The 27,486-nt window shown below is 47.0% G+C and overlaps 7 protein-coding genes across 12 annotated transcripts; 6 read left to right on the top strand and 1 right to left on the bottom strand.

Annotated features, from left to right (window-relative positions):
* The first annotated feature begins 919 nt into the window (after positions 1 to 919).
* On the top strand, positions 920 to 2,663 carry LOC120687568 (pentatricopeptide repeat-containing protein At5g59600-like). The gene has a single exon (XM_039969582.1). The coding sequence runs from the start codon at positions 997 to 999 to the stop codon at positions 2,404 to 2,406; it is 1,410 nt and encodes a 469-aa protein (XP_039825516.1). The 5' UTR covers positions 920 to 996; the 3' UTR covers positions 2,407 to 2,663.
* Positions 2,655 to 6,202, bottom strand: LOC120687571. 2 transcript variants are annotated; one of them, XM_039969584.1, is made up of 6 exons: positions 5,928 to 6,202; positions 5,672 to 5,817; positions 4,675 to 4,725; positions 3,670 to 3,891; positions 3,479 to 3,581; positions 2,655 to 3,384 (listed from the first exon to the last, which is right to left on the bottom strand). In XM_039969584.1, exons 1-6 carry the CDS (start codon positions 6,011 to 6,013, stop codon positions 2,838 to 2,840), a joined length of 1,155 nt encoding a protein of 384 aa, XP_039825518.1. In that variant the 5' UTR covers positions 6,014 to 6,202; the 3' UTR covers positions 2,655 to 2,837. The 2 variants fall into 2 exon arrangements, with proteins under 2 accessions (XP_039825518.1, XP_039825519.1); XM_039969585.1 differs by lacking the exon at positions 5,928 to 6,202 and adding an exon at positions 4,111 to 4,271.
* Positions 6,203 to 6,411: 209 nt separating this feature from the next.
* LOC120687573 lies at positions 6,412 to 8,231 on the top strand. The gene is made up of 3 exons (XM_039969588.1): positions 6,412 to 6,787; positions 6,916 to 7,082; positions 7,921 to 8,231. Exons 1-2 carry the CDS (start codon positions 6,479 to 6,481, stop codon positions 7,048 to 7,050), a joined length of 444 nt encoding a protein of 147 aa, XP_039825522.1. The 5' UTR covers positions 6,412 to 6,478; the 3' UTR covers positions 7,051 to 7,082; positions 7,921 to 8,231.
* Positions 8,232 to 9,946: 1,715 nt separating this feature from the next.
* LOC120687572 (E3 ubiquitin-protein ligase RDUF2-like) lies at positions 9,947 to 11,399 on the top strand. The gene has a single exon (XM_039969586.1). It carries the CDS (start codon positions 10,173 to 10,175, stop codon positions 11,007 to 11,009), a length of 837 nt encoding a protein of 278 aa, XP_039825520.1. The 5' UTR covers positions 9,947 to 10,172; the 3' UTR covers positions 11,010 to 11,399.
* Positions 11,400 to 14,762: 3,363 nt separating this feature from the next.
* LOC120687569 (aspartic proteinase PCS1-like) lies at positions 14,763 to 17,445 on the top strand. Its single transcript, XM_039969583.1, has 2 exons — positions 14,763 to 16,394; positions 16,504 to 17,445. The coding sequence occupies exon 1, from the start codon at positions 15,195 to 15,197 to the stop codon at positions 16,392 to 16,394; it is 1,200 nt and encodes a 399-aa protein (XP_039825517.1). The 5' UTR covers positions 14,763 to 15,194; the 3' UTR covers positions 16,504 to 17,445.
* A 1,680-nt stretch (positions 17,446 to 19,125) lies between these two features.
* LOC120691246 (E3 ubiquitin-protein ligase SDIR1-like) lies at positions 19,126 to 23,074 on the top strand. 4 transcript variants are annotated; one of them, XM_039974274.1, is made up of 9 exons: positions 19,126 to 19,281; positions 19,515 to 19,697; positions 19,809 to 19,866; positions 19,960 to 20,012; positions 20,148 to 20,376; positions 20,458 to 20,593; positions 20,755 to 20,833; positions 21,270 to 21,383; positions 22,735 to 23,074. In XM_039974274.1, the coding sequence occupies exons 2-9, from the start codon at positions 19,617 to 19,619 to the stop codon at positions 22,864 to 22,866; spliced, it is 882 nt and encodes a 293-aa protein (XP_039830208.1). In that variant the 5' UTR covers positions 19,126 to 19,281; positions 19,515 to 19,616; the 3' UTR covers positions 22,867 to 23,074. The 4 variants fall into 4 exon arrangements, with proteins under 4 accessions (XP_039830208.1, XP_039830210.1, XP_039830209.1 ...); XM_039974276.1 differs by having other exon boundaries at positions 19,127 to 19,281; positions 20,755 to 20,803; XM_039974275.1 differs by having other exon boundaries at positions 19,175 to 19,697.
* A 467-nt stretch (positions 23,075 to 23,541) lies between these two features.
* On the top strand, positions 23,542 to 26,761 carry LOC120690669. 2 transcript variants are annotated; one of them, XM_039973410.1, is made up of 3 exons: positions 23,542 to 23,817; positions 25,674 to 26,323; positions 26,417 to 26,761. In XM_039973410.1, exons 1-3 carry the CDS (start codon positions 23,726 to 23,728, stop codon positions 26,476 to 26,478), a joined length of 804 nt encoding a protein of 267 aa, XP_039829344.1. In that variant the 5' UTR covers positions 23,542 to 23,725; the 3' UTR covers positions 26,479 to 26,761. The 2 variants fall into 2 exon arrangements, with proteins under 2 accessions (XP_039829344.1, XP_039829345.1); XM_039973411.1 differs by having other exon boundaries at positions 23,543 to 23,817; positions 25,572 to 26,323; positions 26,417 to 26,723.
* The last annotated feature ends 725 nt before the right edge of the window (positions 26,762 to 27,486 follow it).

Below are 27,486 nucleotides of genomic sequence, written 5' to 3'. Positions count from 1 at the left end.
TGGGGGACTGTGGTTCGGGGCGAGCTGCAAGCAGAGAGACAGAGAGAGCAATTCTTTTGCATTTTGGGCTTTCTTGATGGGTTTTGTTGAATTGGGACCATAAGTTGTATATGATACTCTCTCCATTTCAAAATAAATGTAGTTTTTTGCTTTCAAATTTTGTCCCATAAAAAATATAGTTTTAGCTTGTTATGAGATACATCTAATTAAAGCAATATCAAGTACCAAGAAAGTATTGCATAGAAAAAATGTATAGAGCCAATCAAATATTCAATAGATATTATTTTTCTAGTTCCAATATGTATGCATTCATTGAGGATCCAGAAAACCAAATAAATAACACGGTTTTCATTCACAATTGGTAGAAGTAATTAGAGGTAATAAAGTCATTTCTTCGAATGAGTAATGTGTTTGAAATTTTCTAATACTACACTCTTTATAGGATGAAAGGAGTAGTATACATTTATAAATACGTATTAGCATTTTTCCCCAAATCTTGGGTATGCTTAGGCATATAGGGGCATACCCCTGGCGCCACCGCTGGTCGGAGCGGAGCAGCCGATAGGTGGACAGGCTAGCGGAGAAAAGATCAGTGGGTACGGCGGGCGGGTAAGGACACGGACGCGGTGAAAAAAACAATTGGATTTGGGGAGAAACATGCTCTATCTTGTGATTTTTATGGGTCTTCACCTCCTCCCACTTCCCTTGATCCTGACACACGGGTCCGGCGTAAGAAGTACGGTGAGCCTGATTTAGGTGAGAAAAATTTACAATTATTTTCGATTTTTATAGATTGTTTAAAATAAAATTCGATTTTGAAGGGCTAGTACAAAATTTTGAAGTAAAAAAATTGAATTAAAAAAGTTGGAGGTGCACCTACGAATTACTAATTGACACCGCTAATCCTGGTACCATTCGCAAGAGGAACGTAACTTAAGATCGGCTTGCAGTTTCCCGTTCGAGTTCCATGGATGAACGCGAACGGGCATAGAGCTCATGTGCGCAGGTGCAACATCCAACAGCCCATGGATGAAGCAGCTGACGAGTGCTTCCCGGCAAGGCCACCACGGCCGCGTCCTCCACCTCTTCTTCACCCGCCTCCGACCCGGCGACCGCGGTGCGGCGGACCCGCACCCCGCGGCCGTCCCCACGGCGCTCCGCGCCTGCGCGCGCCTCGGGGACGCCTCCGCCGGCCGGCTCATCCACGCGCTCGTCCTCACCCGGTTCCCGTCCCTCGCCTTCGACGCCGTCGCCGCCACAGCGCTCCTCGACATGTACGCTAAGTGCGGCCTCGTCGCCAGCGCCCGCAGGGTGTTCGACGAAATGCTCCGCAGTCACGACCTCGTCGCCTGGAACGCGCTGCTCGCGGGCTACGCGCGCCACGGCCTCCCGGAGCGCGCGCTCACGCTGGCCATCAAGATGCGGGGCCAGGGCCTGCGCCCCGACCTGGTCACATGGAATGCCGTCGTGTCCGGTTTCGCTCTGGCCGGCGACGACCAGATGGCCGAGGACTTGGTCCGCGCCATGCAAGATGACGGGTTCCTGCCGGACGTGGTCACCTGGACATCTCTTGTCTCCGGGTCGGTGCTGAACTTTCACTACGACAGGGCGCGCACACTGTTCCGGAGAATGGTGGCCGCCGGCACCCGCGTCCTGCCAAGCTCGGCCACGATTGCCAGCATCCTGCCTGCCTTCGCCAATGTCGCTGACGTGAAGCGTGGTAAGGAAGTCCACGCCTACGCCGTCGTGACCGGCGTCGAGCAGGACCTTACAGTAAGCAGTGCTCTGGTCGACATGTACGCGAAGTGCGGGCTCGTGTTCGAAGCGCACCGGCTGTTCGACAAGATGGTGGAGAGAAGCACGGTGACATGGACCTCCATGATCTTCGGCCTGGCGAATTCCGGCCACTGCCAAGAAGCCATCAGCCTCTTCCACCGGATGCTGGGCGACGGAGCAAGGCCGGGCCACCTGACGTTCACCGCAGTTCTAACGGCTTGCAGCTATTGTGGCATGGTGGAGCTTGGGAAGGGCCTGTACCGCGCCATGAAGGAAGAGCACGGCGTCGAGCCGAGGCTGGAGCACTACGCCTGCATGGTGCATCTGCTTGGCCGAGCGGGGATGCTCGCCGAGGCGTACGATTTCATCAAAGCCATGCCCTTGGAGCCTGACTGCTTTGTCTGGGGGGCGCTGCTGGGAGCATGCCGGAGCCATGGCAACGTCAAGCTTGCCGAGCTGGCAGCGTCCCGCCTACTGACCGTCGAACCGGCTAATGCAGCTAATTGCCTGCTGTTCTCGGACGCGCTGGTGAGCGCAGGCAGACAGGATGATGTGCTGAAGATGAAGAGGTTGGCTAAGAGAAGGCGCATGAAGAAGCTCGACGGCTGCAGCTGGCTGGAGTCTCCATAAGCGAGGGCGATATCATTCGTCTGACATCAGAAAATAGCAGAATTGATTGATCATAGATTCACTTCAGGTTGACCATGGCTTCGCGGTTCCTCAGAAGCAAATGCGCAGGAGGGTTTAGGTTAACCTCTATCTACCCCCTTCCTACAGTAATACATGACTGTATTGGATGGTACCGTTACCGTGACTATTAGAAAAAGAACATGCTATGCAGACTACTGTAATTAGCAGAAATGTTATTATTCACAGTATTTACTCAACATTTAGACACAACATATTTATTTATAACCACTGAAGTACAGCGTAACAGGGAGTTACTGTACATACATAGCAACACCAAGGTAATTTTGGAACTGGATGCTATTTACTTCAAGTACAACGAAGTAGCATGATCCCAGCTTCCTCTCTCATGCATGGTCTGCCCTCCGGAACGATCAATGACTATGGGAGTTTGATCCACCATTTGGAGCTGGACCCAAAAGCAAAACCATCCCACCCCCAGTTTCATCTCCTGATTCTGATCTCTCAACAGGGGGTGCCCTCCTAGCAGAAGCTTGGCGCATTGGCTCGAAGAATCTACCAGCCACATCAGGAGGTTGCTCGAAAGATTCCTCCCCAGGCAGAACAAGGAGCCCTTCATTCCGGAGCATGGACGGTTCATTGTAACATGCGATCCACAATGAGTCAACAAGCTGCCTCTCTTCCCGTGCAGCATCCAGATCTTCAGGAGTCATCGTCCTTATGCTTTCCATGCGTCTCCGGAGAAGCCATCGTAATCTGTCATGCTCTGCTAGTAGACTCCTATTCCCCAGTGTTGTGTCCCTTGCAAGCTCAAGCAAGCCCCCTAATGCTGCTTCTCTAACACCAGAGTCATCGCTGGATGCCAAACACATCATTAGGTGGGGGAAACCTAATTGTGCAAATACTGAGCAATCTGAATGGCTTTCGCTGAGCAGATAATGAATCAGACTCAATGCTTTCCTGCAAAAAAAAAGAACAAACATCTTACTCAAAGAGCATGTTGGCAAGGCATTTGCTGAAAAAAAATCACGCAGAATCAGATCGATTATGTTACCTCTGAAACCTTGCACTCTCTGAATTCAATGCATCCCTCAGTCCTATATATCCGTTGGCTAAACGAAATGCAGCAACTCCTGGTCTGTTGTTTCGTATCAATGCTGATATTAAATAACAGACACCATCAGACAAGGAAATTTACGATAATAATATACCCTTACCATCTAAAAACGTGGACAAAATACTTACAAGATAGTGCACCAAGAGCCTTTGTGCGAGCAGTAAGGTCAGGATCTGATCTGAAATTGGACAAGAGGGGCTCAAAACCACTAGCTTCCATGACCAACTGCTGGCTGGTTGGATTGTTCTGAACAACTGTTGTCACCACATCAGCTGCTTTTGCTCGGATACGGGCATTAGAATTTCTAAGGTACTTGATAACTGGAACCAATCCACCAACAGAGTGCAAGTCTAGAACACAGCAGAGAGGGAAAAATAAAATAAGTAATTCAAATAACAAAAAATTAGCAAAAAATTATTGTAAATTAATATTTTCAATTAGATCAATGGATATTATTGCTTCATTGCAAACAGTCAGTTCATCACAAAGTCAATTTTTTTTTTCTAATGGATCAGCTCCCCTTGAAAATTTGTATGGCAGCATATTGAAAGGGGAAGCTGAGAATTCACCTGAACTGCAATATTCTATTGCCAACAAACCACTATAGTTGCCTCCATCCATTTGTTTAGCCACCTCAACAGAAACTACTAATGCCATTGAATCATCCAATGATGTGAATGCATTCAGTTTGACACCAGTAATGCATGCCTCCAAGTGCTACCATGGTCTCCTACAGATGGAATTGTAGATTCACTTAAAAGCAAATAAAGTTGAGTTCATGTATGTATAAGTGCAACATTCATAAACCTTTATACATGCAGCAATTACCAACTGACGCTATTGGAGTTCTAATGGAGTTCCTGAGGATTTTAGGGTAAATTTTGGGTAGAATATTGTGCAAAGATGTGGTCCCAATGAGCCATCCACATCAAGGACACTCAAAAATCTCACGAAGGAGGTACCATGTTATATGCCACAATCGGAGCCATATTTGGGCTAGGGTGGGGGTCATACTAAGATTATAAACAAGAAGTTGATGGCAAAATAAGATACCCAACATGTAATTCTGCAAAGTTTACTTACTTAATTGATAACAAGACATGGGAAAAATTAAACATGAACATGGAGCATACCATTTGCCATGTCGATAGATTCAACATGAACCTCCAGCTCACTCAGCAAACCTGCAATTTTCAAAGCACGTGGATTAGTACCAATCAGGTATGAGGACACCATCACATACTAAATCGTCATTTCTGTTGAAACGTGCCTACAACCCTCAGATAGATACCAATTGTTCAAACAATCAGACCTATATCAAGTACGAAGATTAGAAGTACGACGGAAAGTGAAATTGGAATATATCTTCTACCAACCAAGAAAAAGGTGAAATTGGGAATAGCAGTGGTATTTGATATCTCGAACCACACAGAATATTCAACATTAGAGGAACAACATAATGACATAGTAAACTCTTTTCCCTTTCGAGAGGGAGGATCATTCCCTAAAGTAGAATCGTCTATTCGTTATACTGAGCTCCAATTTAGGATTCGAAGTTTAGCTCCAATGTTAAATGGGGGCTGCCTCTATTTTTTAGGGGCTTCTAAATTTGAGCGGAGAGGCCTGTAATCAGAGCATCTCCAGCAATAACCCCTAAATCGGACCCTCTAAATGTTAAATGGGGGCTGCCTCTATTTTTTAGGGGCTTCTAAATTTGTTTCAACTCCAGTAATAGCCCTCAATTCCAATATATAATAGAGGGCTCCCTAGAGACCCCCTAGGAATGGAGGATGGAGGAGGAATTTTGGAGGCCTCCCCAAAATAGAGGGTGAAGTAGAGGGTCTGCTGGAGTGCAGTTTTTTGGTTTAGCCCTCTAAACTTGGGATAGGGGGCTGTTTAGAGGGCCTGCTGGAGTTGCTCATAAGTGAGAAATACCCCTATTATTCCAATCAATAAGCTACCTAAAGAAAAATGGCTCGCCCGAATGCCCGATTCCATATCCATAACCCATAACTGAAACTCATCAACCAAACTAGAATTTGACCGCTCAAATGGACACTTGTAATCCTAAAAACCTATACTAGCATATGTGCTAAGCGAATCCCATCAACTGGGAATTGGCGCTCGTACCTTCGATGTCGTCGTGGGTGATGCCCTGCGCCTCCAGGACGGCGTGCGGCGCGCTCATGAGCAGCGCGATCTCCCGCATCCGGCTCACCACGTCCACCATCATGTGCCGCTCCACCGCCTCCGCCAGCCACCGCCGTTCCTCCTCGCTGCCGACCGGCGCCACCGAAAACCAACACGCGCTTCAGCCACCCACAACCAGAAGAAGCAACGGACACACCCCGCCTCCTTCCCACCATCAACCGAACGTCCCCCTTACCTGATGGCGCGGGACGGCCCCGCCCCGTCGACGTAGGAGAGGCTCCATTTCAGCAGCCCCGCCCAGCTCAGTCGATCCCCAGCCATCCCCGTCCTCCTCTTCCTATCCTCCCTGATCCCACGGCGCTGCCGGCGAAACCAAAAACCACCGCGCGTCCGCTGCGGTTGCTCCCTGCGGTTCCCGGAGCCGGTGATGTGCGTGCGTGCGTCTCCCTCGTGTCGCGTGCGTTCGTTCGCGGCGATGCGAGATATTTCCAGTTCTGGATAGATCAGACTGCGATGACGACTCGGGGCCAAAACGCCAAACAGACGCCGAATGCGGTCACGTCACGACGGTGTTGGGGGAAGGTTGGGGATAGGGACGGATCTCTCTGGAATTTACTCGGCTGTTCGGGCCCATGCGCGGAAGCTTAGTGGGTCAGAACAGCCCGTGTTGGGCTTGGCCGAGGCCTAGTTTTTTCTGATACGGCCCAGGCCTTTCTTTCTTCCCTCTCTCTTTCGGCCGTTCGTTTCGACCGTTCATTCGCTTCGACGGGCGCGAGGGACGGGATAATGGCGGCAGCGAGCTCGCTCTCCGTGCTGCCCCTCGCGCCGCGGAGGCCTCTCCTGCTGAGGCGCGCTGCGAGGAATGTGGAGGGAGGAGGGGGAGGGGCTCCGAGGCCCCTGCGCCTCGCGAGGTTGCGGCTGCGGCGCGGGCGCCAGGCCCAGGCTGCTGCCGCCGTGGCCGGCGACGCCGAGTTGCCTCTGGAGGAGGCGGAGGCCGCGATGAGGGTCGCGGCCGACGACGACAGCGTCACCGCCACGGTGGTGTCCGCGCTGCTCACGCTCGCGTTCGTCGGCCTCTCCCTCCTCACCCTCGGGGTGCGTGCCTGGGGCTCCTCGAGTGGCGAAATATTGGTCGTGTTGCGACCCGGTGTGGTGTTGGATGGTCGGTGCTGATCTCGCCAGCCTGTGTTTTTGGCTGGCTCTCGTTTCTTTGTGCAATGCAGGTGATCTACCTGTCGGTGCAGGACTTCTTGCAGAAGAGGGAAAAGGAGAAGTTTGAGAAGGAGGAGGCCGAGAGGCAGAAAGAGGAGGCCAGGAAGAAGAGGGCCAAGTCCAGGAAGAAGAGAAGAAATTATTGATTTCTGCCTCTGGTTTGTCTGGCCACCCCAATGTGAGCACTTGTTCTTCTCTTCCGCCTTAGCTTCTTGTAGTAGCAGTGACAGTGTAGGCAACATTGCACATTTAGTTTCACTTGAGGTTTTGCTTCCTTTTGCACTTTAGGTTAGATGTCATCAGTTCAGCTTCAGAACCATGCTAAACCAAATTACCCTACAACTAATTTGTTAAAGTGTGAGACTATAGAATTCAGACCTAGAACACACAACAATATATGTGGCCTAAATGACAGATTCTCAAGTTCAATTGACAAACTGCACCCACGTCGGAGGTTTAAATCAGACATTTACATTTGTACTTAAATGAGACTATTTATGCAGTTTACTCTTAGGTCAAATCTTTAGCCAAACAGAAATGTTAGCTGTACTTCCTACATGAACGCTTGCCTTTTTTTTGCGTTTTCTTTTCTCATTTTTTCTTTGTCTTCCACTATATAGGGAGATAAACAAAAAAAAATTACAAGTTTTTATGCCTTGCATATCGAACTGTTGAGCCAATAATTTTTCTTAGACTTTTAATGAATAGTCGTTGGCTCCACCCTTCGTCAGTGAACCAAATCCCTCTATGATGGCCGACGGTGTCAATGTTTCAGTTCCTCGTCTGAACCCTGACCATACAACTTCCTCTGTTCCAAATTTAGATCGTTTTGGTATTTCAGAATACATAAATTTTACTATGTAATAGCGTATGTCTAGGTGCATAGTAAAATTTATATACCTAGAGAAGCGAAAACTAGTTTGGAATGGAGGGAATATATATCTACCATATTTTGGTTATACTGCATACTTAAGAAAGTCTTGACTCCTCTGTCCATTGCATTTACTTTCATACAGGTTATGTGTGCTGCGTGCGCTAACTATGCTCTTCAGATGCAGATCAGTCTTCAACAGGTGCTTTTTATCAGATTTTATGCCATTATGAAGATTGATTAGCTCCTTGCTTTTGTTTGCCCTGTTCAAATTAGCCCCAAATTTTCCCATTTATTCAGGTTGTGAGTAAAATTTATTGTACCACAGATGCTTCACAAATTCTATATCTCGCTTAAATTGTTGGGCAACATGTCGCACTTCAATCTGAACCCAGAATTACTGACATGTTTTGATGAGTTTGAGTTTTCTGGGGTCTCCAGATATGATTCTTTTCATGCCAAAAAGTGCTAGTTTTGTTAGCAGTGTTGGGGTGAATGAGCAGTATGTGATTTGCTCTTTAAAATTTCCTCGAACCGTGTGCCGCTTTGGTTGAATTTAAGATGAAGCGTCAAATCCGCCTGAATTGTTGAATTACACACCAATAACTTTGAAGCTGAAGTCTTATAGTTTGTTGTTGCTTATATGTTGAAGTAGGTTGGATTTGGACTGGTTAGGCATTGACTTTTTTAGAGGTGTCTTGTAAACAGAAGCTACATCTATATTTTTATATTCAATATTCTTCTAGAAGAGCAAAATAACTTGGCCGTTCCTTTGTGAAATGTGCCAAGTGAGTTGTGAGACCTGTGAAACGAAGATAGTCATGAACTAGCTGCCTGTGCTGGATTATGTACATTTGCAGCCTCGGCATAGCCTGGAAAGGGGTTGCCTTGCATGGTGATTGGCGATGGATATGTTGTGTACCGTACAGGACAACTATGCAGGTTTCATCTTTGCAAAAAAAAAAAAAACTCTTGAGACTCTTCAACGATGTCTTATACCATTTATTTGTTAACCTTTTTTTTCGCAGAACCATTTATTTCTTAAGCTAAGGTGATATCATTCTTTTCGAAATTAAAATCAAGTCATCTATATATATTTAAGACAATGCCTGTGTGTGATTTTATTTGTTGGTGTTGAACTGCTCTGATCATAGACCACAAGGGATGGGGAGGAAGTTTCTCGTCAGCTCCCTTTCATTCCTCAGCAGACAAGGAGTCATGTAGCGTGTCTGATTGAGCATGACAGCTTATGAAGTTTCTTTGTTGGTTCTGTAGATCTGATCTACTCCCCTGACATACATGTCAAACTTTAACGACTTTTGGCATCTGGCTATTTTGTGCTTGTACATGTAGGCACACGTGAAGGTCAATTTTTCTGCGGTTATTGTTTTATTAACCAGGCAAAAGCGCAAGCGCTGTAATTAAGAAAGGAATTGAGGTGGTAACGGCAGGAGACCTTTGACCTCTGTATTCACCGATGATCATCTAGTGGTGATTCGAAAGTGACTGAAAGTGAAGTTGTTGGAAGAATGGCGACCATTCGCAAAGCCGGGAATAGTCTCAACAAAAGCCAAAAGTAAAATATTTGTGCAACATTATATTTGAAAAGTCAGAAACGAATTTTTGGAAAGTGTTGAGAAAATGAAAGAGCGAGAACGCATGTGCGCCATTTTTTTTGAACTACTAGTAAATTCACAAGCGAAGAAAATTCAGTAGTGCAATGACAGTGTTCATCCTTTCTGTTTGTGCCATGTTTAGATGGGTTGCGATCAACAAGTTTAACCGATTTATTTATATTCTGCAAGTTCATATCGGCCTGCTGTAGTACTGTTTCCAAACTGGTGGCCAGCGTCAAACCAAAACCGCAATGAATTTTAAACCTGTCTCCTTTTACCGCGCAAGTCAAAACCGCTTCCCTTCTTACATCCACACGCGGCGGTTTGCTAAACCCGCCCGGGCGCCGCCGAGCCATCCATCCCGGTGCCCGGTGGCCTTCTCCTTTGACCTTCCCCGGCAGGCTGGACGGTCAACGTCACCCCGGCCGCTAGCTAACGGCGTGAGCCTTCCCAATCGCCGCGCTCCACCTCCACGCCCCGGGCAGTCGCCGTCACCAGCGACGTCACCGCCCCGCCGGACGCCGTCCCACATAAAACTGCCCCACCCACTCACCCACCCCGCAATTCCCCTCCCCCCTCCTCAAGTCCTCATCCCCGTTCCCCGAAAGGCCGAAAGCCCCCCGAATCGAATCCGGCGGAGTTCGATTTGAGGATTTCGGCGCCTCGCCCCCGGAAATTTCTTGGATCTGAGGCCAGCCGTCGTCTTCGATCTGTGGCTGGAGTGAGTCTAAGTTTTCCGGCTCGATTTTGCTCGGGGGCTGGGGGATTTCGGTTTGCGGGGATGGAGTCGTCTCCGGTGTCCTACTGGTGCTACCGCTGCAGCCGCTTCGTGAGGGTGTCTCCGGCCACTGTCGTCTGCCCGGAGTGCGACGGCGGCTTCCTGGAGCAGTTCTCACAGCCGCCGCCGCGGGGCGGCGGCGGTAGCGGCCGGCGCGGGACGATGAACCCGGTCATCGTGCTCCGGGGCGGATCGCTTTCCGGATTCGAGCTCTACTACGACGACGGCGCGGGCGACGGGCTGCGGCCGCTGCCCGGCGACGTCCAGCACCTCCTCATGGGGTCCGGTTTCCACCGCCTGCTGGACCAGTTCTCGCGTCTGGAGGCGGCGGCGCCGCGGCCGCCGGCGTCTAAGGCTGCGGTGGAGTCCATGCCGTCCGTGACGATTTCCGGAAGCGGGGCTCACTGCGCGGTGTGCCAGGAGGCCTTTGAGCCCGGCGCCGCCGGGCGGGAGATGCCGTGCAAGCATGTCTACCACCAAGACTGCATCTTGCCATGGCTATCCCTCCGCAACTCGTGCCCCGTTTGTCGTCAAGAGCTTCCGGCCGCAGCCACCCCAGATGCTGAGGCGGATGCTGGGCTCACCATCTGGCGACTTCCACGCGGTGGATTTGCCGTAGGGAGGTTTGCCGGCGGGCCCAGAGAGCAGCTCCCGGTCGTCTACACCGAGCTGGATGGGGGCTTCAGTAACGGAGTCGGCCCGAGAAGGGTGACATGGCCAGAGGGAGAAGGGCAAGTGGACGGCAGTGAAGGTCGGATCCGCCGTGTATTTAGGAATCTGCTTGGCTGCTTCGGTCATGGCAGCCGGCAAGCGAGTTCGTCGCAATCTCGTAGTGGCTGAGCACAGTTTTCCTTGGTAACTCATTTTCAATTGATAGTGCCGAAGAACTAGGGTTAGTGTAAGAAGGGAACCCAGATTATAATTTCTTGGGACTTTTGATGTAAATGAAGGTCTTGCATTATCCCCTCTTTTGTCCCATTTAAGAATTATTACAGAGAGATGGTTATGAGCAAACATCTTGGAGTGAGTGTGGCAAGCAAACTAGGTCAAACAAGCACTTCAAGAAAGTAATAGCAATGAATGCTGGGGAAATCAGTCCATGGAAAAATTGTAGTTAGATTAGAGAGAATTTCTGTATTTACATCCCTACTATTTGTGTACATACTGGATCAGGATGAATTACCATTTTGCTCTATCTTATATTGATATAACAATCCAAAAATTTTGCGATGTTGCTTTTGTGCATCAGGCCAAACCCCATCATGTTTGAACCCACAAAAAAAATATGTGCATCATACATTAGTCATAAGTCATAACAATGGCAGAGCACTAGCTAATGCTTAATGGTCAAAGCATAGCCTAGCTGTGCTCCTGTTTCTAAGTAATGGCCAGCCAGCTCTACTCAATTTCCCTGGTTGTTTCCCACTGCAGTTATAATGCTTTTGTTTCATCTGATAAATAACAAAACCTCAATTACCCATACTCTTTATATGATGGTTTTAAATTGTTTTCAGTGTGTTTAACTGGTGTGGGTGCGTTGTTGTGTGTATTGAAAAAGCTTCTAAATCTAGCATTGTTGTGTGTATAAAAACACAGACTAAATTATCACATGTCCAATTATGGATGGTTTGATGAATTTTTTTTAATACAATTATACAACACATATCCAGATGGAGCTCACTTTGCTGCAGAGGTAAAGGCCCCTACTATTTATTTTCAGTTTTTAGTATATGAATAAAATGATGGGGCTGCTATCTTGTAGTAGACATTCTGTCTATGTCCATCCTTGTAGCTCTTATCCATCGTGTTTTGCGAAATTGCGAGTCATATGGATTGTACATAGTGGTTGGCCTAACTGTGAAATTGATCCTTATTTTCATCTGCATGTCCTTTCAAATAGTAACGGATTGAATTTTCAATGATGATTTGAGTTGTACACACTGACTAATTGCCATAGCTGTTGTGATTTCCTCTATTTGGATTTTGGTTATCTTTCATATGTATTGCTTTTGCCTCATTTGTGGTTTCAATATATGTCACAACTCAAAACGTAAAAGCTTCATTTGTTGTTTGGAGCACCTCGTGCTGCCTTATTATGCCTTTATTCTGATATATGAATACATTTATCCAGATCATAATCTTTACTTTGCTCACTTGAGAACCATATGTGCCATTTGGCCTAGAAAAACCCTGCTATATAGTGTGGTTGCATGTCTCTGTTGTCTGTTTCATTTACATCTTTTCTGGTTACTACATGAATGCTGAAACAACATGTGTGGAAGGATTCCTGTTATCCGCAGATGGAAAATAAACTAACATGAATCAAATATCTTTAAAGTTAGGGCAAATTCTCATTCTTCAGGTCTCAGTCCATGTGACAATTCAATTCCTGCTAGTGAAGCTTGTTGGTGTTTAGTTGATGTAATTTTCCTTTACCTCTTGTTTGGGCTGTCACATATTATTATATTATACTCTTATTATTGATATAGCTGTAAATCCATTTACTGCTCCCTCACCAATTATTTGATCATTATATGTTACATAAGATTTCTATATATTAGCTAATAAGTAACTAACAATGGATCCTAACTAGTTACTTTCCCTGCTATCCTCTGAGTAGTCATCCAGTGAATGTATATTTTTGTAACCTTTCATACACTGGTTCTTTGTCTTGCTACCTTTAGTAGCTAAATTGTTTGGAAGAAGTGTTGGTCTATATTACGCTTCTCTGTTGCTAATGGAAATTATCTTCTCTTGATAATTACCCTTCATGCTTCTTATGGTTGCAGGTCGACATGAAGAATTTCAGTGGTCCATGTTGACGGCGGTGATGGTCATTGTGAGGCTCCCGCAGTAGGTACAGTGTGGGTCTGCTTCTTGTTGTGTCATTACTGGGAATGTGGGGGCATGGGTCGGTAGGAAGACAACCCTGCCAGATTTGGCTTATGCATCATTATTGAATTGTGAGTTCATTAACATTTCATGGCAAATTCAGTTACACCCTTGCTGAGCAGTTTTGTTATGTGTGTCAAGATGAATGTGTTGTCTTGGTTGTTGAGCAATCAACATCCATGAATGTAGGTTGATTCAGCAGCCTGTCTGTGCAACCTTTGCATGCATGCAGCATAGACCATGGTGATGGTCAAGTATTTGGTCCGTTCGTGACAAAGATTGGATGGCAGCTGTCAGGTCAAGCAGGACTGGACCCATTTCAGACCATTTAGTCTGCTAATAATGGGTGCTTATCTTCACTCGGTTTAAGGTAAGCACCTTCTGTTAGGTACCTGAGCTTGAGGTTGGATTAATATCAATCAGGGAAGTGTTTGGCAGGATGGGTCAGTGCAGTGCACTGGAATCTGTTGGTGGTGGACCTGGTGACCTGGTCCTGGAGGGCTTTCGGCATTCTGGGCATCACTGTGAGTGCTGGACGAAAAGGATTGCTGCCGAACGAGCGCCCTAAACTGCTCACTGTGCGATGCTTTATGCCCATTCCTGACCTTTTAAGACGCCTTGGGAAAGGTTGCTAACTTTTCGTCTATGTGCCAATTCTGTGCCGCAGGAAGTGCTGGACGATGTGGGTGTTCTGCGTACCTTCGTGCGATACAGAGAATGTTTTTGGCAACGCAAGATATGAACCTTCGTCCACTTCCATGTTTCTGTGCGACGAACTCAGTTTCTCGGCAGCACGGCAGAAGTTGGGTGTGATTGTGAAACTGCGGGATCATCCCCAGTGCTTCTCTCAGAAACTCGACGGCTGTTAACACGCATAATGTAGCTAGCGCACACCTTCCAGTGGCCTGCACTATAATGGTTGCTTCAGAGGGAATGGTCCTGCAGCGTCCTTTCAACGCTTTGGTGTGAGGCGCCATGTTTTCTGAAAGCCTACTCCACTTTGTTGGTTCCAAGATCTGAGTACTCCATTGTGTGGTTGTCTCCGGACAACGCTGCAGGATTGACCAACCAGGGCGTAAAGAATGCGCGCGAGCACGCAGGATACAAGCGTTCCTGCGCCTGCAGATCCATGTTATTCGCCCCGGCAGTCTGGCACCAGCCTTCAGTTGCGCATGATTGGTGTGCCATGTGTGTGCATCATGATCGCTTCCATTTGAAAAGAAGCCGGGTGGCCATCCGTGTCGGGCCAACACATGTCTGCAGCGGCTGCAGCTAATCATTTGTGAAAACAGAACTGGATACGACGAGGCTCTCCTGCTCGACGTCTCGTGTACGTGTGTAGATTCTGGCGATCATGGCAGCGTTTTGACTGAGTGCGAGCCACGTATCTCTGATGCATGAAGCATGAACAACCAACCCTTTGCTACGCGAGCGTACTGGATGGCACTGTGCGTACCGCGGTGCCCGTTGCTTTCCCTTGACGTATCGGAATGTGCCGCCCTGTCCTGGGAGCCACTCGTCACCGTCGGGCGTCGGCAGAGGCAGCGCCATGGCCGCCGTGAAAAACCTGTACGATGAACGAGGGATGGGCTTCCCCGAATCCGAGATTCCCAGGTAGATTTTGACGGCAACGGAACGAGGGAAGGAAAGGAAGCGCAGCCGCGCAAGAAGATGAGGGGCTTGTGGGTGCGGTTGCATTTTGATTGGCAGGTCTCCAGACACCACAGCTGTCGGCCACGGGTTTCTCAACCGCAGGCACGATGAAATGGCGCGCTGCACCCAACGCCAATGCCTGGTCAGGTCTCTTTGGCAAATCTGACAAGAGATCGCTGCCGAGGCAGCTGCGCTGAAAGCAACTCGCCTCGTCCGAGGATCCTCGGCCGCTGAAGCTTGTGGCTTTGTCTCTGAGCACCAGCAGCGCCACCTGCCCGGACGGCCAACTCGTTTCCGAGCAATGAGCCAGTGCAGTGAGTACGCGCACTGGTGACGTCGCCGGCCGCTCAGGGGGATCGGTGAAGAAGAGGAGGGTCGAGCCTGTGGAGAAGCGAGGGCGGGAGGGGATGCAACCTGACGCGGACACGCTGCCGATACGCTGAACGGTGGGAGAGTAGAAACGGAGAGTGACCGCATGCCATGCCGCGAATCCTCCTCCTCTGCCTCTTTCTCCTCGCCCACTCAGCGGCGGCGGACGGGGAGGCTCGGTTCGGAGGTGGAGTGCTGCTTCCGCTGCGGGTGCAGGCGGCGTCGCTTGCGCCGCAGGCGCCGGCGAACAAGCTCCGGTTCCGCCACGACGTGAGCCTGACCGTGTCGGTGGCCGTGGGCACGCCGCCGCAGAACGTCACGATGGTGCTCGACACCGGCAGCGAGCTCTCCTGGCTGCTCTGCAACGGGACAGGCGCGGAGGCGTTCGACGCGCCGGCTTCGTCCACGTACGCCGCGGTCCGCTGCCGGTCGCCGGAGTGCCAGTGGCGCGGGCGCGACCTCCCCGTCCAGCCGTTCTGCGCCGCGCCGCCGTCCGACTCCTGCCGCGTCTCACTCTCCTACGCGGACGCCTCGTCCGCCGACGGCGTCCTGGCCGCCGACACGTTCCTCCTCGGCGGCGCCCCGCCCGTGCCCGCGCTCTTCGGCTGCATCACCTCCTACTACTCCGCCACGGGCGGCGGCGGCAGCAACGGCACCGACTCCTCGGAGGCCGCCACGGGCCTCCTCGGCATGAACCGGGGTAGCCTGTCCTTCGTGACGCAGACGAACACCCGCCGGTTCGCCTACTGCATCGCCCCGGGCGACGGGCCCGGCCTCCTCGTCATCGGCGGCGACGGCCTCGCCCTGGCGCCGCCGCTGAACTACACGCCGCTCATCGAGATCCCGCAGCCGCTGCCGTACTTCGACCGCGTGGCCTACTCCGTGCAGCTGGAAGGCATCCGCGTGGGCGCCGCGCTGCTGCCCATCCCCAAATCCGTGCTCGCGCCGGACCACACGGGCGCGGGGCAGACCATGGTGGACTCGGGCACGCAGTTCACGTTCCTCCTCGCCGACGCCTACGCGGCGCTCAAGGCCGAGTTCGCGAACCGGACGCGCGCGCTCCTCGCCCCGCTCGGCGAGCCGGGCTTCGTGTTCCAGGGCGCGTTCGACGCGTGCTTCCGCGCGCCAGAGGCCCGGGTGGCCGCGGCGCGCCAGCGGCTCCCGGAGGTGGGCCTCGTCCTGCGCGGCGCGGAGGTGGCGGTCGCCGGGGAAAGGCTCCTGTACAGGGTGCCCGGGGAGCGGCGCGGGGAGGGCGGCGCCGAGGCGGTGTGGTGCCTGACGAGAACGTCTCCGGTGCTCCCGCACCCATAGGTACTCCCATGCTCCCACAAAAAAATGCAAAGGAAAAGTGCACGGTAAATTCAACCAAAAATATATGTGGATAGATGATTCAATTCTCTACATTGTTGCAAAATTTCAGATCCAATGAATATTTGTGCACGGAGCAAGGAACAAGACAAAATCAGCATGTAAACGGGTCCGTTTTTACTGTTTATCATGCCCGCTAACAACATGCTGATTTTGTCTTTTTTGTTACTCTTTACACAAAAGTTCGTTGGACTTGGAATTTTGCAACAATGTAGAACCTGTAATCATGTATCCACACATATTTTTTTTTGAATTTACCAAGAACTTTTTCTTTGTATTTTTTTAATGGGAGCATGGGAGCACCTCATGGGCTGGGAGCACTGGAGACATCCCCGGTGCCTGACGTTCGGGAGCTCGGACATGGCGGGCATGTCGGCGTACGTGATCGGGCACCACCACCAGCAGAACGTGTGGGTGGAGTACGACCTCCAGAACGGCCGCGTCGGGTTCGCGCCAGCGCGCTGCGACCTCGCCACCGTGCGCCTCGGCAGCGGAGCATAACGCTTTCGGCACCGCGTGCGACGTGGCATCTGTACTCGTTGTGGGTCTCTCTGTCTCTCTCGCCATGGATGGCACACAAGCAGCAGCAGGGCGCAAAATCGTTGGTAGAGATGGTCTCTCCGATCACCTGCTGCTGTGGTCAACTTTCACTGCGTTCGGCTGCTCTCCAGACTCCAGCCCCTACAGTATTTTTCTCACATCACTCCAGCTCCAGCCTCCAACCACCAGCCATGTAATAGTATTTTTCTCTCACATCACTCCAGCTCCAGCCTCCAGCTCCAGCTTGCCGAACACGGTGTTAACTATTACGCGAACAAATATACGCAATGGCAAACTGGAATACTGCTATAGTTCAGTTGTTCGCATTTTGAAAGGGACGAAGCTACATACTCCCTCGATCCTGAAATATAGGACATTCTAGAGTTTGAAATTTGTACTCAAATGTAAGATATTTTAAATTGAGAGTAAACCTAACCATTTTAATTGTGCATTATTTTCATCTCTTTTTCCACAGAAACATGTGCATGCAGCCATGTAGGAGGAGGTGCATGGGAAAGGGTATACTATTTTAATTAACACATATTTAGTTATCCAAATAGAGCTCCAATATTTAATAATTAGGGGTAGAAGAGTTTTTTCTATGTAGCCATAATCTGTTCTAAAAACTCCAGAATGCTTTATATTTGGGGACGAAGGGAGTACGGTACTAATTAGGGGTGCCAATACGCCTTAAAAATGAAAAATAGTGATTGTATTTAAATTTTCACCATACTTGCACCTCCATGATTGAATGCAAGCGTGCCTTCTATCATTTGCTCTAGCTCCGCCTCCACCTTGTAATTACTAAGGCCATTCTCAATGCAAGTATCATGAGTTTCATTCTTATTAAATGACATGCCACATAGGCAAAAGTGATGACATGACGTGGAATTTAAGAAGAAAAAGAATAATAGAGTTTCATGGGGATGAAACTTGGTGTGCACAGTTACCAAGTGCATGAAACTGGAATGAAACTCCATTGAGAGCATTTGAGTTTCATCAACACACATTCATCAACTTCTATTGGTCACATGGTATACCTGATCATTAATACCAATTAACAATTAAATGTGATAGCTTATCTATAAAATTGTGCGATGAAACTATGCATTGAGGGCACGTTTAGTTGGTAAATTTCTTTGGGCAAAAATTTTCGACACTTTTTACAACACTAATTAGGAGTATTAAATATAAATTAATTATAAAACTAATTACACAGATGGATGAGAAATCGCGAACCGAATCTATTAAGCCTAATTAATCTGTTATTAGAGACCCGTGGTCCAATTAGGCTTAAAAGACTCGTCTCGGGATTTCACCCAGGGATTATGGAATGAATTTTGTCAGTTGTTCACATTTAATACTCCTAATTATTTGTCAAATGTTCGAAGCTACTGTAGCGCACGAAAATTTTTGGAAACTAAACAGACTCTGAGGGAGGTGGTCAAAGTGACATGGCACCCTTAGTAATTGTGTGATGAAACTATACACTGAGATTAACGTAAATCACTTGTGTCGCGCTCAAGCCTGAAGGCACAAAATAGCCTGCCGCAACAAGTGCACCTGGCACTGTCTTGCATAGGTTCTGAGCTGAAAAAAACTAAGACCGTGTTTAGATCCAAAATCTCAAAATCTAAATTTTTTTTAAATTGTCTGCATGGTGTATTAAATATAGTCGAAAAATAAATCGCATTACACAAATGGACTGTAATCGCGAGACGAATCTAATGAGCCTAATTAAACCGTAAACATGCTTTAATGATGGATTAATTAGGCTAATTAGATTCGTCTCGTATTTTACAGACGAGATTTATAATTAGTTTTGTGATTAATCTACATTTAATATTTTAAATGTGAAAAATTTCATTCCAAAAATTCAAAATCCAAAGTAAACTAAACACACTCTAAGTGCGCTTATATTCATCAAGTTTTGATTCTGCTGGAAAAAGAACTCGGAATGTATTTGGACAGTACCACAATCCCGCTGACATCTATGCTCCACTGAATTTTACAGGATTCTGAATATTCAGTTTCAGTCTTCGTGTTTCAAGGGCGCCGTCCATCACCAATCGAACGGGCCCGGTATGGCCACGCACCCTGCCACCCTCCACCAGGCAGGCCCAGCAGCACCTGCGGCGCCCGAACAGGAAACCGTAGAAAACCCACGCCTATCTAGCTCCTGCTCTCCCCTTCTCTTTTCCCCATCCGCGGCCGCTGCTGCTCTCGTCCTCCGCCAGCGAGCGAATCGCCGGCTCGCCGCGGCGGCTGGAGGCACCTCGCCTTCGATCAGGTGCGCGCCCTCCTCGAAATCATCCTCTCCCTCCTCATCCGGCTCCTGATTCGGTCCTGTCAGCGCCCAAGCCGCGCGCTGGGCGAAGCTTCCGGAAGCTTCAGGGTTTATCCCGGCATTTCATTTCCGCGCCCGGATCGGTTCGGGCTGCCGGAGTTTCTAGCAGGCTTCGGTTGGGGCGTCACTCTCCGTCACCTCTTCCATTATACTGCCGGTGATTTCCTCTTCTTCAGGTCCTGAGGCAATTTCGTTGCTGCGAGAGGCAGAAGGGGGGCGGCGGCTTTGGACTTTGGAGCCAACTTTCCTTGTTGCGGTGGCGGTGGCTGTTCGACGCCATGAGCTTCGTGTTCCGGGGGAGCAGGGCGGACATCGAGGCCGGTGGCTTCCCGGGGTTCGCTCCCGACCGCCGGGCCATGGTGAGTTTCTGCCTGCTCATTTTGCTAAAATGTGACTGGTGCTAGTGTAGCCTAACTGGATTCCTTGTCATGGGTCTCTGATTCCACTCATATGTATATGCTTGTGTGTAGCGAATTCATGCAGGAGGCAGGCCAGTGCATAGCAATTCCTTGGCTTTTCTTGTCACAGGTAATTTGGGCACGCCCTATCTATTGCTAACACTGCAGAACTGTTAATGTTTAGGTTTCTTTTTTTATAACATTGTGGTTTTTCCTTTGGCAGTTCTTGTTTTGTTCATGGTATTGAACTCACACCAGATGTCTCCCAATTTTTTGGTAAGTTATTCATGATGCACGCATGGTGTCCATGAGTCGTTTATATTTGGGCTCTTATTCTTGCGAAGCCTACAATTGTGTAACAGTTTGATAACTATATCTTTGTCGGATTGCGTGATATTGTCTTTTCTTTAGCTTTGGCTTGTTTTAGGGGTCTTCCTAATGGCCACGAGCCTTAGAATGTACGCCACGTGCCATCAACTCCAAGCGCAGGCGCAAGCTCATGCTGCAGCTGCCAATGGTTTTCTTGGACACACTGAGCTGCGTGTGCATGTACCACCAACCATAGCCCTTGCTACAAGAGGCCGGTTGCAGAGCCTTAGACTTCAACTGGCTCTTCTGGATCGCGAATTTGATGATTTAGGTGTGCAAGTACATTCCTTCAATTTGTTTGATACTAGTGTTTCCTGCAAATTTAGCCCCTTGAAAAATCTTTTTGTTTCAGACTATGATGCTCTGAGAGCGTTGGATGCTGACAACAGCCCACATGTTCCTTCTATGAGTGAGGAAGAAATAAATACTCTCCCTGTCTTCAAATACAAAATTCAGGCACAGCAGGGTAGTGCTTCTGCCCGAAAAAGGTAAGATGAACAATCCTTTGTGTAATTGTGTTGCATTGTTTATATGTCCCTTATCAAATTGGTTGCAGTATCTCCCATCATCACGATCTGACCAACCATTTAATTCTGAACTGGAGCAATTCGTATCAGTAATGTGTTTCTAACCATTTTTTTTCCAATAGTGATGGGCCACCTCAGCTATTGACTTCTTTGACTGTGTCTGGCAATGAGGTATTGACAAACACTGACCTGTTTCTCAAGGTGTGCTTACTTTGAAAGTATCTTATTAGCATCAATCATGTAGGTTGTTAAAAGGTCATGTTATTTGTGATGTCATAGTTGTCAGTCATATGTAAATGCAATATATTCTTACCATATTCCTTTTTAAAGCTAGCATATATGTATTTTACATTTTGGTATGACATGGCAATGCATTTTTGGCTTTTCATTCCAGTCTTTCTTTATTGAAGTTATGGACTTGTTGGCTGGCTAGCTTTGGGATTTGTATGATATGTTGTGTTAATGGTTTTCTAGTTTACACTTCTCTTATTGGATGTGGATTAATAGCTATTGTTAAGCACCATATAGCCAGTGTGATAGCCATCAGCCTCTTTGTGGTAGCACATACATGGTTCTGAGTTCGGACTTCAGACTTTGGGCCATGATGATTATTATTTAACTTGTTTCTACTGTGCAGAAAAAGCAAGCAGATAGAACCAGCAAAACTCCAGAGGATGAACTAACATGCAGTGTTTGCTTAGAGCAAGTTGCGGTGGGTGATCTGTTGAGAAGCCTACCATGTTTGCATCAGGTAACCATGCTCATTATCCTACCCTTGGTTCTCATTGTATGGCAACCACAGATTTCTTGGTTTTGTTTTTGAGATGATCCTGGTAACACCTGTTAGCTCTAGCGTGATATGGTAACTTGGCACGCTGTTTGCCAACATCCTAAAATCATGTTGTGAGACCAAAACCATGTTTGATGTACCAACACATTTGACCGGTGCATTTAACACATAAGTTGTTTTTACCAGTGACCACAATTAATAAAGGCAAAGTTGGGTGCCTATTTTCTTCTTAATATAAAGCCACCTAGTTCCTCCTAGGTTGGTCTAGTTTTAGTGTGTTTGAGAAAACCAATGAGCAGTTTTTTATGCATATATCATATTTTCTTAGAGTTCCAGGGGAAAACCCCATGTCCGTATTCATTGCAACAGGACCCAAGCCAGTGTTCAGCACATAATGTGTCTCAGTTTTCTATGCCCCCTATTTTTGCGCGACTAGCATAAAAACAGCACCTCATTTCACTCATGACTAATTAGACTCTCTAATCACTCCTCACGACATGCCATATTCTTCAAAAACACTGCATGCTAGGATTCCAGGAACCCTTGTCCAGCCAGATCAGACTCACTCGCTGTGATATGCATATATCATATCTTACCTTACAGTTTACATCTCACATTTGTTGGCAATTCGCTTTATACTCCTTCCAGTCACAAGTAAGTGACACTTCTGACCTGCTTCGGACATCGACACGACCTCCAAAATACAACTTTGACTAGTACAGTTAGTTACAAAATATTTATAAAACATAGAAAAAGTATAGTTCTATAAAACTATTTTTGGGGACAATTCCAGATATCCAAATTTAACATATAACCATAATTCTAACCAAAGTTTTAGTGAACATGTCACTGTAACTACTCTTTATTCAAGATCTGGAAATATTTTTGAAGCGATCTTGAATTCCACTGGCTAATTGACACATCAATGACTTCCTCCTTTGCTTTTGTCACGCGTTGCCCCATAGAGATTGGATTTGTCATATTTTTTATCCACACTCAAAGCCATAATATTAGGAACCAGATGTCTCAAAACAACAATCAACAATGTATATTAGGAATCACAAATGAAATGGTATCAACGGCCAAAAGATGTGATACCAATCGCCCCACCACCTCTAGCTTCCTATATTTGAGGGTTTGTAAGAACGTAAGAGGTTGTTGTGCAAGATGCTTGTTCATGTAGATGCTTGCCGCTTGTGCTGATGTTGCTACCAGTGCATTGATGAGAATGCAATGCTCTTGCATATTGCTAATGTTGATGTGCCTGATGCATCACTGCATGATTTCTTACTTAACCTTTTGTTGTTCACAGTTTCATGTAAACTGCATCGACCCATGGCTGCGCCAACAGGGTACTTGTCCAATCTGCAAGCACCAGGTGAGTGATGGGTGGCATGTCACAGGCAATGACGAAGAGGATGCTTCTTACACAGTGCAACTGTAACGTGTGTGTTAAGAGGAGGGGGTGGGGGTATGATTGGTTTTTCAGCCAATCTTGGGGTGTGCTCTAATCTCCATCTATCCTAACAGAGCGAGTGTGGAACCAGCTGTTCAGTGTGCTGGGTTCTTGTACAACTAATGTTCACTTCTCTCTGATGTTTGTGCATCAAAAGGTTGATGATATGTTTTCGTACCGGTCTTATTATGCTCTATTTCACTCCAGCTGGGACTTCTTTTTTCTTTCTGGAGAATGTTGATTGAACGGTTGGCTGCATCAAACTGCAAGAATGTTTTGGCCGAGCAATGCTGCATTAAACTGGGAACCTTGTTTTTGGATAACTTTGAGAATCTTTTGGGGGAGTTTCGGAGGCGACGCATGCGCATGTGCAATGACAAGATGAATCCTTCGGTCTTCGATTTTTTCATGGGCCGGCCGAGTATCGGCTCGGCTGTGGTGTGGGCCGCAGAGGATAGTCCTCAATCCTCAGCGGGCCATAGTTGTCTTCCGAATGCTCGGCTCGCTGGGATCTTCTATGAAGAAACTGTACTAGTGTAGGCATGGTCGCATGTTAAGCGTCGTCATTACGCGCAAGGGCCTACTTTATTTGCTCCGCAGAGAATCCGGTCGAGCCGGTGCCCGGTGGAATGGCCGGAATGGGATTGGGAGGGGCTTCTGTGGCCCTCTACTCGACTACTCCCACCCACGGCACAACACAGCACATGCACCCTGCTTCTCCCTCCCCATTTCTTGCAACTGTTCCGTCGAGGTGGTGACAGTTCTAGATTAGACACCACTTGCTCGGTCTCTCTTGCTCTCGCTCGCTTGCTCGCTCTCGAATCGCGGTTGGGGTTGGGGTTGCGGCATGGGAGCAGAGAAGGAGGAGGAGTATGCGGCGGCAGCGGACGCGGAGGAGTCAGCTTCCACGAATCAGCGCACCCTCAGCCTCAAAGGCTGGTCAGTTTCGCACCCTCTCTCCACTCCTCTGCTGTGTTAAGCTTATTTGGACTTCGTTTTCTTGATTTGCCTGCCATCAGTTGTTGTTGATCGTTTAGGAATGTGGGGTGTTCTCTCCTGTTCTTGTTCCTGTATGCGGTGATTAGGCAAGAGCTTGAGGTAGAACGAATGAGTGGTCAGGCGTGATTCCGATGAGATCTCCTTGCATAAATGGAGAATCGGCAAGCTGGCCTTGCAATGGGTTATGGATTTATGGTTACACATCTAGAGCTAAGCTTTTGAAGTGAACCGAAATGATTGGTATCTTTGTGCATATATTCTTGTTTCGTATGATCTCACGTTTGGGAAGGACTACGAGCTAGGAGTTTGGGGAGAACAACGATGACACTACACGTTTCGCGTAATTAATGATGTGGTCTATCAGGCGATGAAACAAACAAAAGTTAGTAGTGTTAAAAGAGTACTGCAGCTTTGTCGAACAGGATATGTTTAGCACTAGCAAAGATAACGAAAAAGAAAGACATCAAAAACAGTAGTTAGGCCGGGTTTTTTTGGGGGATATTGGAGGTGTGAAATCCCCTTGTTTCCATTAACAGAAAAACCAACCAACAGTTTGAGAAGTTTAGGTGGAATTGGATCAAGGAACATCAAAAGCACACTTTCTATGGTATTGAAAAATGAGGCAAACCATCACTTTGAATCATTAGAAAAGAGTGCCTGCTGGTTCTCTGTTCTATTTTAGTTTATCTTCCCTTTTTCTAACCATTGGGTTAAAATCCAACAGTTTGGAACATCCCTCTATATAGTTTATCTTCACTTTTCTACTAGGAACATTTTCTTCACTGTTGGAACATTGTTTTCTTAGACCAAAACATTATAAATCTGACAGTTTTTTTGTGATTTTACGAACATTCTATTTCGCAATCTGAAATATTTCATTTCAGTGCCAGAACATTTTTCCTTAGGCTAGAACATTGCGAATCTGGCAGGCTGTCGACAGATAAATAGTGTTTCTCATCTTTTAATCAAAAGGGATGACACATGGTACTTTATAATGTGGCCTGCAGTAAGGCTGTACTTTACCTTGCTATCCTTGATTACGATACATCATATTCAGCGCGTTCTGGTTTGTGGTCCTCAAATCTCAAGGGCAAACCACAATAGTAAGATGAGGATCCCATATGTTATAGTATTTATTATGATATGTGCTCCAATATGGTCACAAGCCAATTCAATAAATGCAACCTGCACTTGTGCTCAAATTCAGATTTGTGTTGCCACAACTTACTGAAAATCTTTAATGATTTGAATGGCATGTTGGTATGATGGAGTGACCAGCTGTGATAAAGCGTAATCTACACCTAATGTCCCACCTTAGAATCCCGCCAGAAAGAAATGGGAAGAGTAATTTGTAAGTTTTGCAAGTCCTAACTGAATGCCATCAAATTAGTGACGGGTCTTTTCGTATGATCTCCATTCCTGCTACGGATGCATGAAATGAATCAAGAGAAAGTGTATGAGAATAGTAAATAGCCCACTATGTGGACTGGACTGGGTCACCTCGTCCCAGAGAGAAGAGGTGATAAAAATGTCATGTGAATTATTGAGAAATGATATAAAATGCTGATTGATGACCATATTAAAATGCTACGGGTACATATAATGATGAGAATATTGTGTAACCTATTGAAAAAAAAACTTACATGAGACGCCAGCTTGTTTTGATACTTTTAATAACTTTCTTTGTTTTCTAGGTGATTGGTTATGTGTCTATGACAAATGAGGTTCTAGTTTGTAATGTGCCAGCGCACGCTGATCTTCAAAACAAAAAATATGCCTTACTATTTGTTTTACAGTTCCAGCAGCGTGAAAAAAGTTGACACCATCAAAAGTCCACATAAGAAAAGGAAATCACAGTACGAGCTGGTTGATCCAAGGCTGTTATCACTTAAATACAAGTTTCGGAACCGCTTATCTCGTCAGGAAGAGGATTCTGCAACTACAGAAAGCTTAGGAAATGATAGCATTTTCAAGAACAAGAACTCTGGCACGGACATGGTCAGCATACCTGAAGAATTGGACTCTTGTGATTGTGAGAACACTCTAAGCCTATTTGGTGGGTGCATCGAAGTGGATTCTAAAAATGGAATTCAAGGTCAGTCTATGAGAAAAATGTATGAGATACGGACATCTGCATCCAGTAGCTCGAGCAACAATTTTTCATCTGAGGCTTTCAGCTCTTCTCATAGCAGCGGCACCAGAGAAACTGACAGTTGGGTTATGCATGATGTAGAGCATGAGCATTCAAGTCTGATGCTGCAACCACATGATGACCTAGAGAGGATATATAATGTACTTGAACAGTATGATGACCTAATGAAGGACGAATTAGTGAATGGCAATGTCTATGGTTCTGCTGCTCATGCTCATATCACAGATGAGAAGCTTTACTCAAACGGCGTTGATGACTTACAGACCTTGCCAACAGGCCAGACTGGCTATCATGGTAAGCACCCCCACACATGCTTCGTTATGATTTGTTTGATTTGATTTAGACGCTAACACAGTGGGGTTGGCCGTGTTGATGACTATAAATCAGGTGAGAAGAAGCTGACCATTGATCAAGAATTTGAGCAGTATTTTTCAAACCTCATGCTTTAGAATGGAATGGATAATTTCGCGACAAAAAATGTGGCGTTAGACCTGTAAAGGTGGTTTACTTCCTGAGCAAAGTGCGAGCCTTACTGTTGGAGTTCTGTGTATTTTGTACGCCTAATGCCGTCACTGAATGTACAAATGTGTGATATGTGCCCCCTTTGCAGTTTGCCCTTGGCACCATCATGTATGTCTATTTATGTAGAGAAGAACATGTCTAACCTAAATAGTTTGTTCCTTGTTTGGTTCTTTTTGCCTAGCAAGTTTGAAATTGGACAGGATGGATTCACTTGCTTACGAGGTATAGCCAAATTGGATTTCCTCTCCTACCAAAGGTAAGTGCTTAGCATTGCCAAGGAAGGCTAGTGATTCTTTTTTTTTTTTTGGTCTTGTACTTGTTTGTTGAGAGATGTAGTGGGCAAGGTTGGCACTTGGAGACAATCAAACATGTCGTTCCAGTGTTCCCGAATGGATCGATATGATCATGAACCCTGGAATGGGGATGTGATATTGTGGACTTGTAATTGAACTTGCTGTAGTCGTTACGGAAGTTGAGATTGCCATAGTCGTCACAGAAATCTTGCCAAATAATTAGTAAAAATACGACCATTTATACTAATTTGGAACTCGAATCTAGGTAAGCAGGTTCTACCAAAAAGATGAAACTAACCAAACAAGTTAATGTTAGCAACCGCATGTCTTCATTGTCGGCTACATTCAAAAGAAGAATATTGACATGTCACCGACAAACCACAATTGTAGGAGAAGCGGTGGTGGGATGGTTAGCCCATTCCCAGTGGGAGTGTCGTGAGTATTAAATATGCTGACATGGCATAAGAGAGAGAAGGAGTGTTATGTGATATGAGAGGAGTATCGTGGTGATGACACTTCTCCGGCTCGGTTACCTAGTTTACAAACTTGGTAACTATGCTATGACACTCCCCACTGAGACTGGCCTTAGTATTTAGAAATTGAATCTAGCTCAACTTATAGGGTGGAGCCAAAGGGTTTTGT

The sequence above is a fragment of the Panicum virgatum genome, chromosome 9N (assembly GCF_016808335.1).
Source record: "Panicum virgatum strain AP13 chromosome 9N, P.virgatum_v5, whole genome shotgun sequence".
Taxonomy (NCBI): Eukaryota; Viridiplantae; Streptophyta; class Magnoliopsida; order Poales; family Poaceae; genus Panicum; species Panicum virgatum.
The sequence above is the reverse complement of the archived record's forward strand: the minus strand, read 5'-3'. Positions and strand labels throughout refer to the sequence as shown.